This window comes from Erigeron canadensis, chromosome 3 (genome assembly GCF_010389155.1).
Source record: "Erigeron canadensis isolate Cc75 chromosome 3, C_canadensis_v1, whole genome shotgun sequence".
In the NCBI taxonomy this organism is placed as follows: Eukaryota; Viridiplantae; Streptophyta; class Magnoliopsida; order Asterales; family Asteraceae; genus Erigeron; species Erigeron canadensis.
In genome coordinates, this window is record NC_057763.1 from 44275601 (window position 1) to 44286791 (window position 11191).

General features: G+C 32.8%; 1 protein-coding gene across 1 annotated transcript; it reads left to right on the forward strand.

The window, feature by feature from the left end:
* Positions 1–1187: 1187 nt before the first annotated feature.
* LOC122592679 (trihelix transcription factor ASIL2) lies at positions 1188–4668 on the forward strand. The gene is made up of 2 exons (XM_043764964.1): positions 1188–2033; positions 3983–4668. The coding sequence occupies exons 1-2, from the start codon at positions 1344–1346 to the stop codon at positions 4388–4390; spliced, it is 1098 nt and encodes a 365-aa protein (XP_043620899.1). The 5' UTR covers positions 1188–1343; the 3' UTR covers positions 4391–4668.
* The last annotated feature ends 6523 nt before the right edge of the window (positions 4669–11191 follow it).

Here is an 11191-nt window from a genome sequence, read left to right on the forward strand (position 1 = left end):
GTGTAGAGAATTTTGTTAAGATAGTTGACAGTAAACTTTACAAAGAATGAAAGAAAAACTGACAATTCTGTAAAACATTTTATATGGACATAAAGTTTGAGTCACTGTCTAAACTTTTGACTTTATTTCAGGCCACTTTTTCATGTTTGGAATTACATACAATGGCTTGGTGGAGGAAAATTTATTGTTTATATTGATGATGATCAAATAAAATAGAGAACACAACCACAACTATAAAATTTCATGGTAAACTATAAAATTTCATGGCTTGGTGCAGTACTTTTAAAGTAACTTTAATCCCTCGATCAAGCACTTTTTACAATTCCATTCTATGAAAACCATTAATCACTCTAAAAGCTAGTTTACCACTATGAAAAGTTAATCAAATAGTTAAATGATAATTAACCACTAATTAATTAAGGCCACCATAAACGATCACTAAAGCATTGCTCATTAACTGTCATAGACAAATATCGATCACTAAATCCACGAAATGTTTGTACTACAATAAGCTACAATAATAGTTAAATTTGGAAGAACGTAAGCATCATACTTCCCAAAATAAATCAAAATATATATGTAAATAATATACAAATGGAACAAAATATATTTAAAAAAAACAGTAAATTTGAATAATTGACAGACCATATAGTTTTTATAAGGCCCCAAGTTAATTAATTCACATAAATCTTTAAAACTTATAAAAGTACATATATTTTCAAAAGAGCATGTTTTAAGAACATTATATTTATGCATATATGGATAACTTGTCTGCTTGGAGCATATGTAATTATGCAAATTATATAAGACCATGATTATGAGCTTAAAATGGGGACAAATCTTAGTTTTCACTCTTGAATCATTTATTTTTCAAAATTTATGTATCTCTTAAATCAGTAGAAACTAACATACCACACCACAACTTCTTAATTTATCTAATACGAGTACAATATAGGAACATATATCCGAGTATATACATCTCAAGTCATACAAAAATACCCAAGAAATACACATATTATTTTTACCTCTTTAATTTCTTTTCACTATTTACTCTTCAACTTTAATCATGTATACTTTACTCATCTTTTCTCCTTTACCTAACATGAGTTACAAAACTGGTTACAATACAATACATTCCAAGTAAGGTATAGATACATTATTTTGGTAATCTAAGTAAAAGTAGCTTTAGTTTCCCTTTAACAAATTGCACCCTCAAAATGCTAGTGGCTTTTTCCCTTTTTTCCATAGTCCCCCTAACATTGCAAAAATGACACATACCTTCTACTTTCATGTTAGCAGCTTAATCTAAAATTCTAGCATGAGTACTACTACTAATCACCACCATGGATAATAATAACAACAAACCAACTACCCAACAAAACCATGATCCCTCCCCCTCTCCCAAAAAGCCTCCATCCACCGCCCCCGCTGCCACAATAACAACAGCAGGTGGCAGCGGAGGCGGTGGAGACAGGTTAAAAAGAGACGAGTGGAGTGAAGGCGCGGTTTCGTGTCTCCTAGAGGCTTATGAAGCCAAATGGGTACTTCGAAACCGAGCCAAACTTAAAGGCCATGATTGGGAAGACGTAGCGAAATTCGTGTCGTCACGCGCCAATTCAAGCAAGTCACCTAAAACACAAACACAGTGCAAGAATAAAATAGAGTCCATGAAGAAAAGGTACAGGTCAGAGTCTGCTACTTCTGACGTGTCATCATGGCCTTTGTTTCCACGTCTAGATTTGTTGCTACGTGGCACTGGTGGTCCACCACCTGTAGTAACTGTTGCTGCCGTGGCATCTGTTGGTCATGATCCACCCTGTAGTCATGCTGTCCCCGTTGCTAGCGGTGTTCCTTTAAAGCCTTTTGATCACCCGCCGCCTGTTGTTGTACAAACACAACCGTCACCGGCGATTGTCACCACGACGACCATGATTCAGACATCGACTTTGCCGGTGGCCCCTGCGGTTGCTGCGATTCCGGTGATTCAAGAGAAGAATTCTGTTGATTCTAATGGCGTTGATCAGGAGGATAAGGTCAGTGGTTTATTTTATTTTTTTTTACACTTTTTTTTGTTATAAAAATTTATTTACTTTATGGTCCAATTATTCGAGAAAGAATTTATAAAGATATGTGTACACAACAAATTTTAAAGTATACTTTACGACAAAATTGAAGTCCACGACCAGAAAAAATCAAAATAAAGTATTAAATATGGTTACGCAAGTCCTTATGATTTAGCCCAACTGGACATTTAATACCCCTTATGTCTTTCAGCCAATTGTTAGTCACGGGTTCAAACCTTTGAAAGACATATTGGGAAGTCTTTGCCAATGAGGTGGAGCATGGGGTTTTTTCTTTAGCATTAGCTAGTTTCCTCCGTAACAGTAGTGGGACTTCCACCGCCTGTCATGACTGCGCTGTGACGTGGTCGATCTCTACCGGACAATGAAGAGGCATGCCACTGAGTCCAATCACCAGTGTTGTTCAAAAAAGAAAATACGGTTACGCTAAGAAGACGTTTGGGATTGTGTTTAGAAAAAGTTATCTAACTATTGAATTTGTAAAATCAAAGAAATTAAAAAAAAAAACATTCAGTTAATTACAGAGTATATGTTTTCTCAAAATGCTAAATCTGTCTTGAGAATGTAATCCTAAGTTCATTATACATAGATACTTAGAAATACAAGTTCAATAACGAGGATAGAAAAATTGTGTATGTTTGTATTTTTGTTTTGTTTTGATATTGATAATGTCGAACATGTTTTGTTTTGTTGTTGGATGATGGGCACCAAATAATGTTTTATTGGAAAGTAGGTTTATGATAAAAGCCCAAACCTACTAAAGCATATGGGCCCGTTAGTCTAGTATTCAAAGTATCCGACTAGGTGTAGACTGTAGTGTAACTGTATAGTAACTTCATTTCTTCATTCAGTCATAGAATGAAAAGTTATTCAGTTCATAATTATATAGATGAATGTTCCGTATAAAACCTGTATGTATGTAACTATGTATGTTACTAAACATGATATGTTTGGCAAATTAACCCCACATGAAACAGACTGATGGTTAAAGTTGTTTAAAATGGTTGGGCCGAATAACGAATGCATTATTTCTTTTGCTGCTAAAAATAGCAATATAGTTCTTTTATAACACTCCGTGTTTTTGAGGTCGGTAAATACGTCGTGTTAGATAATTAACTATTGACCTTAATTGATATAAAATTTGTTACTAGTATGTTATAAATGTGCAATTATAAACATTTACTAGCATGTTGGTATGTTATCCGCGCAATGCGGCGGTTTTTGTATCGGCGACGGTGTGGTGGTTGGGGACGGCTGTTGGTTGTAGTGGCGGCGTCAAATGATGTTAGATAATTGATGTAAAAGTAATTAATAGTAAAGAGTTAATAAAAGTATTTTAAAAGATAAAGGGCTGAAAATCTAATATAATCATTAAGGGTATTTTAGTCATTTTCCTCATGTAACTTTCAACATTGAGACTATTTTATTTATTAGGAGTATATAGTATAGAAGTATAGATACATGACTTTGACTGAATGATAATTTGTTCTTAAAATATTCAATTGATTCTGACCAATGTCGAAATTGACTTTGACCAATCGACCATTAATGGATTAAGGTTTATAAATAAGTTTGCTTTATTGTTTTTCCTATCCTGGAATGTATGTCCGTCTTTTGAACCTATGAGAAAGAGTGGAATTGGCGGGACATCATCTTTGTACAATGTCGCTATTCGACTAACTGTTAAATTTTTTTTAAAAAAATACATATTGAGAAACTTCTTTTGCACTTTTTAGCATGTTATAGTACTTGTTCTAGCTATTGTTTCATATATCTTAAGTGTTAAAAGTTATATCAAAACCGACTGGTTTTTTTGACAAATTGGTCAAAAATATCACAGTTATTTTATCAGTATTTTTTTTCTTTTCTCTTGGCATATTTAAGTTTAAAGTTGTGAACAGGAAGATGTAATTGGTACGAAAATAGCGGACAATGAGCCGTCTGAGAAAATGGAGATTGAGAGTGATTGCAGTACCCCGGCGGCTCTCTACAGCAACGAAAAGGATAAGCTAACTCACAAGACAAAGATTATGACAGACAGTAGTAGAAAAAGGCGAAGAAAAGGAGAAAACTCGGACGTTGCTGAGAGCATACGATGGTTGGGTAAAGTAATGGTGAGGTCCGAGCAAGCTAAAGTGGAGACAATGCGGGAACTAGAGAAGATGAGAGTGGATGCTGAGATCAAGAGAGGTGAAATCGACTTAAAAAGAACTGAAATAATCGCCCATACTCAATTAGAAATTGCTAAGCTCTTCGCCGCAAGTATGGGAAAAAGCGTCGACCCCTCTTTGAGCATCGGAAGGAGTTGATGGGAGGAGGGTCGTCGTCGTTCATTATCATTCGACCAGCCATTTTATGCATATATATGTTATGTTATGTTAAGTATCGACTGTGATAAGAAAATGAGCAAATTAATACATCTATGTAATTGTAGATGTTATAGCTTATTATATGATATTGATGGAGACATGAATATATTTGTAAGGATATATATAGGCCATATAGCCATAAATTGAATTATCGTCTGGTTGGTTTGGTTTGGTCTCACCAACTCCACCAGCTAAATGTTGATAGCGTATTTTGATTTCGAGCGATAGATGGTATATTCTCGTATACATTTTGTGCATCCTTTCAGGTCTTTTTAGAATGGTTCATCAGCCATATGACGGAGCCATGATTTGAATCTAAGGGAGCTGGAGGCTTAACTTTAAGAGTTTAAGGAACCGATCGAATCAAATAATGCTATTCAAACTTATGGGGTGGAAATTGTTAATTGCGTTACGAACTCCGTTTTTTAGCTTATATAGAACAAAATAAGCAATTTAAGTTAATTGTTAAGCTTTTTTTCTGTGCAAGCTAACCCAAATATTAGGCCCACTTGATGTTAACATCCAAGAAGGCCAAAACATTACCCATATCTTTATCTTTAATCTAACCCTTTATAAAAGAGAATTTAATTAAGAAATTAAGCATATATTTTTTTTCCATAAGTCCTTTCAGTTTCAGCATATTTATGGTTCTCAAAAATTCCCTTCTACACACTATAACAGTAAAATACCATATCTACCCTTATAACAAATTGGTACTCCTAAAACAAAATAACAGCCAAATAAAATCACAACTTTGTTGTCGTAAAATCACACCCAGTAACCAATGTATTCATCCAAAAAGATGATTATAAAATTTTGTCGCAACATGCAGGTATTATGCTTGTATATACATAACGCACCGTATACTTGATCTATGTTGCAATCTACAACTCTACATGTCACATTTTAGTTTAGAATTCGGAACTCTACATGTCACGCTTCCTTAGTATGTCTATATATACCTTTCTTTTTGTCTTTCTTGGTCTTTAGTATGTCTACATGTTAGCCCAAATTGTAAGGATTTTCTTAGCTAGGTAGATATATGTTAGTTACTTAGTTTGATTCAACAATGATGAAAGTTCAAACAATATATAGAAACACATTTGGTACTTGTTAAACATAATATGCGTATGTAAACAAATACACTTCTGATATAAAACAATAAGAATTTTATCATATCATATTGTATATCTTGTATACCTTTAAAGGCTTTAAGTTCTTAGCAGTGTTGTAAATAATGGCCTTAACGGCCGTTATAACGGTAACGGAGGTCCACCATTACGTTAAGGGGTTGGAGGGTAAATTTCAAGGTCTGAGTTAATAAAGGTCAAATAACCATTATAACGGGATTTAACGGTTAAATAACGGGATTTAACAGTCAAATAACGGATTTAATGGAGTTTAACAGAGCTTAACGGTCAAAAGACATCTTTTTTGTCTAATTCTGTTAAAATATTGCTGATATCTATATTTTTTATATAAATTCCTTTGTATTTTATAGTCTCGGTTATAATGCTTATATTACCTCGCGAAATGAGATTTAACCTTAAAGGTGATTGACCGTCGAACGTTATTTACAGCCTTGGTTCTTAGTGACATTTATCTACTCAGTAACATTTATCGACAAGGTCTCGAATATGAAGACAAACTACTTTATAACTACTCAATTTTTTTTAATTTTAGAATGTTATTATATATCTCTATTAAGGGGAATGAAATGATAAAAAGTGAAGTAGGATGACAGGTAGTTGCGCAGCTGCCTGTTAACTTGCTTAATTTTTTTTAAATGTATATATTTAATATGTCAATTCTTTTAGCGGGCCTATCATATTGTTTTTATTTAAGGTTTTTTTTGATTTCGTCCATCTTTATTTTTGATTTGGCTCATCCGTATTTTTTATAATGGTTTTGTTTGCTTTGTTTTTTAAATTCTTTTAAAAATATTTATATGACAAAGTTTTAAGCAAAGTTATTTATTGCTTTTGGTGGTTTTTTTTTTACATTTCATTTTTTACGTCTCACCATGTATTACATTTCGGTTTTTACCACGTCGTAATTTTTTTGGTTTTTCCTGCAGTTGCGTGTCAATTTGTTTTTTTATTGATTAAATAAAACATATGTGTTTAATATACAAACTTTTAAGCGGGTTTATCATATTTATTTATGTTTGATATAACAAACGAATATATATATTTATATTTCTTTTTTATGTTTTTAGTTATCTGTCAACACGTTTGGTATTTTTTTTTATATCGCAAATATTTGAATGTACTTAGGCACGTAAACACGTTATAAACCCACTAGTTTGTATTATTTGACACATGCTATTAAAATAACCACAATGATAATGTTAATTCTAGAAACACCACTAACGAACGATGCCAAACAAGTGATAACATAACAATTAGAGTAATCTTTATATATAATAAAAAAAAATTGTTTTTTAAACTATTTTTAGAAACAATTATGATGTGGCATGTATACAAATTCTTTTTAAAATATTTTTATTTTATTTATAATGTCATATCTAATTAATAAAATTTTAAAGATAAATAGCCCATTAAATATTTTCAAAATGTTTTATTTTATTTATGATGTTTACAAATTTATTCCTTTATTAGAAAACAAAATAAATATTTTTTTTATATAATATCATAAATGTCTTTTTATGTTTTATTAATGCAATAGGTACTAATATATATAATTATTGTGTTAATCAATTTAATATCTTCAAGCTGAGTTATAATATATCAATAACAAAAATTATAACCTTTTTTTTTAGATTTTTATTGCTTTTAAAATTTTATTAAAAATGTTCGGGTTGAAGCTGGGCTGATTAACTAGTGTAAAAGAATAAACTGGAATTTTCTACAATATGCCTCCTGGCATATGATAGAAACTATTCTATTTTACTTTTCTTGAATAAAACATAATTAATACTATTAATTTTTTCTTTTCCATTTAAGTTTTTATTTTACCCTTTCTTTATTTAGTCATTCTTTATCCAGACTTGTATGTCAATGTTCTAGTTTAGTTTTCTCGATTAAGCCGATCCCCATATGGTATTTTACTTATTTTGATTTAAATCAATACAAATGAAAGTAGGCGAATGATAGTATTTTTTTGGGTTTAGTGTGTCGGAATGCAACAAATTATGCCTAAAAGGTTATAATGTGCACGAACTAATGTTTTTTTTTTAATTGTATACATAAACTTAATAAAAAAGTTGATATCATGCAACTTTTTGTGACCAACCAATAAAAACCTTACACGTGGCCTGTTAAAAAATAATAATTTACACATGGCAGCTCATATAGGCTGCCACGTATTCACATTGCATGATTTGAACATTTTTACTAAGTTTATGCATACAATAGAAAAAAAAACGTTAGTTCATGCACACTATAACCTTTTGGGCATAGTTTATTATATTCCGACACACTAATCCCTATTTTTTTTCTCCCAATTAAATGTAGCAAGATCAAAACTAGGCCAATAATATCTCAATAATAACATTTCAACTGCTTTTTCATAGATGAATGAAAAATTAAATTCCAAATTAAAAGATAAACAACTTTTAATTAGGATTTTAATAAGATGCAAATGCTTCTTCTTTACTAAAAAGTCCATTATTTTTGCAAAATTTTGATAGAATTCAAATGTTTCTTCTTCACAAATTTTGGTGTATCAAAAACTTGTTTTGTATTTTTAGATTAATCATCGTAAAATGAAAAAAAAAAAAAGTTCTGGTGGAAAATCAATTAAGTCATAATAAACTTTATAGTTGATAACCTTTATAGGCAACTATGTAAAACAAAAGGAGGAAAATGAGTGTGAAAAATTTGTGAAATTTTAATATGTCAAAATCAATTAGTGAGGGACACCTACGTTTACGTAAATTGTTTAACAAATGAGATGGTTTATTTTAACGAAAAATTGGATGTATTTATGGTTAGAATATGTGCGAATCGGATGAGAAAAAACTACAATATTGATTAAATCAAGATAACTAAGCTAGAATAATGAGATATAAGAGTACATAAATAATGTTTACATAAAGAAAGGGTAAACAAAAATGAAAAACAAAAAATTAATAATATTAATTGTGTTTATATAAGAAAAACAAATCTGATTAATTAATTTTTAGGAAGCTTATTGAAGTACACCCTTATCAAACATGATGGATGAACTAAACCAGGGGCACCGATACACAGGCCGTACCATCGAAGAGTGTCATACTTTGCGTGATGTCATCTAGATGAAAATCTTATCAATTGGAACCATACATAATCAATAAAGAGGACCACATAAATAAGACCACATAATACAACAATAACAACTGTACTCAATTCCTGAATGGAGTATGGGGGAGGTGAGCTGTAGACAGTCTTACCTCTACCCAAAGGTAGAGAGACTGCTTCCATAAGGACCTCCGGCCAGGACGATGTAAAAGCCGTAAAAGGGATACCTGTCTGTCGAAACTATGATAAGACGATATACCGGTCAGCTGGGTCCGCCGGGTATGCCACCTTACGAGTAGGGAAGGGTAGCAAATGTACGACAACAAAACCTTAGCACAATACATAAACTCTAGCAACCCTAGTTGTAACACCCCGAGCTAGGCTCGAAATACTACTGAAAAGATATAGCGTATGCATGGGATTATCGTAGAACATGAACTATATGAAAATAAAGTGATTCGGTGAATCCATCATCAACAAACAAGTACATAAGGCATAATGCAAATAGGGGCAAATGAATCCTTGATCCATATAAGACCAAGCCCAAACTCTAGTGCAAGCATCCATCAAACATCACGTCTTGGATTCACAAGGTTACCTGAAAAGTGTACTAAACAAGGTCAACACTAGGTTGGTGAGTTCGTAGGAGCGAATGACAAGGATCTAATGCCAAAGCCATTCACAATATGAACAAAGATAATGAGCAAGAACACACTTACAGTAAGTCCTTAAAAGGCACAAGTACTCAAATTAGGTTGGCTCATAGCGCAACCTAGACCCACATGTATCCATTGCACAATTATACCATAGCTAGAACGCACATAATGCACAAGAACACAGAATGTTGACATCAACAAATATCCATCAAGTTCTAAAATGTCAAACATGTTCATCAATGTCCCTCGATTGTTCTCATGTCATCCAATTGTCATCAAGTACGTATAGCACCCGTTTATTGCACATGCACACATTGTCCCACTATTGTCATCGATATTGTCATAAAGTACATAAGTACCGGTTTAACGTCATCAGGTACATAAGTACCCGTTTAATTTCATCAAGTACGTAAGTACCCGTTTAATGTCATCAAGTACGTAAGTACCCGTTTAATGTCATCAAGTACGTAAGTATCCGTTTAATGTCATCAAGTACGTAAGTACCCGTTTAATGTCATCATGTCCATCAACTCAACCATGCACAATGTACATACATTTCATACGACTTTACATTTAAGGAATCTTAGATGTTTGTATACAGGGTCACCCGCAGCCTTCCCACCACATCTCCAACTCATTAAATGTATCATCGTCTTCCATGTATGTACAACTATCATAATCATAAATAAATCAATCATACTCAAACAATACATAATCAATCAATGTCCATCAATGACCCTCACATATGTACTCACATAATGAACTATGCAAGGTATTTAGAATACGCATAGTAAACAAGAACAAGTAATAATGATATCAAGAAGTATCTAACAAGTTCTATAATGCCCAACATGTCTATCAATGTCCCTCAATTGCACTCAATTTCACGTAATGTACCTGATTGTACTCAATTGCGTGTAATGTACTTCATTGTACTCAATTGCACCATGACCATCAATGTCCACCCAGAAACAAACACTATGTGTATATACTTCGTACGATACTACTTTTAAAAGGCCTTTGATGCTTATATATAGGGTCACCCGCAGCCTTCCCACTACATCTCCAACCTTTCGAAAGTATTACCGTCTTCCATATATGCACAACTAACCTAATAATCAACCAAACATGCACATACAATAATCATATAACAACCACGTATTTACACGTCAACAAATCCATCAATCAGACAATGTCATCACTCAAAACACTCAAACATATGCACAATGAAGTTATGTCATCATCAAGGAAATCAAACATATGCACAATTGAACTATGTCATCAATCAAGGCAACACATAATTGCACAAACAAACAAGTTAACACACAAAGGTTGTACACTTTTCAGCCCGAATCTCAAACGAGTAAGGATATATGAACTCACCTATGACGAGCAATAACAAGTTAAGATCCAGCTATGAATGTCCAACGGTCGTCAAATGTCCACAACCGAAACTTCAACAACGATCACAACCTACTTTACAACATCACAAATGCATTCCAACAATAAGGTCGAACTTTCTATACTATGTCACCATCCCCAAAGGTACTTTAGAAGTGATTTCAAGAACGTTTAAACAATGATTGAAAAGTTTTGGTTAATTACGGTCACTTAGCACCAAAATTCGAGATGGAAATCAAAGTGTTTAAATTCGTGTTTTAACAAGTTATATGACTTTTATTTGATGATATAAGACTTCCCTAAAAGTTACAAGTTGATTGAATGTAACACGAAACAGGAACCGAAAAAGTAGCCGAAGAGGGCAGTGGAGCATGGCTCTTGTGCAGAGCAAAGGTCGTACTCAGCCTCTCAGAGGCTGTGCTAGAGGTCGTGCTCTCTAGACG

Bases quoted from the DNA above. Each gene is read 5' to 3' on its own strand.
- LOC122592679 (XM_043764964.1), top strand. From the start codon at position 1,344: ATGGATAATAATAACAACAAACCAACTACCCAACAAAACCATGATCCC. The intron at 2,034-3,982 runs GTCAGTGGTTTA...AGTTGTGAACAG, and splicing joins GCGTTGATCAGGAGGATAAG to GAAGATGTAATTGGTACGAA.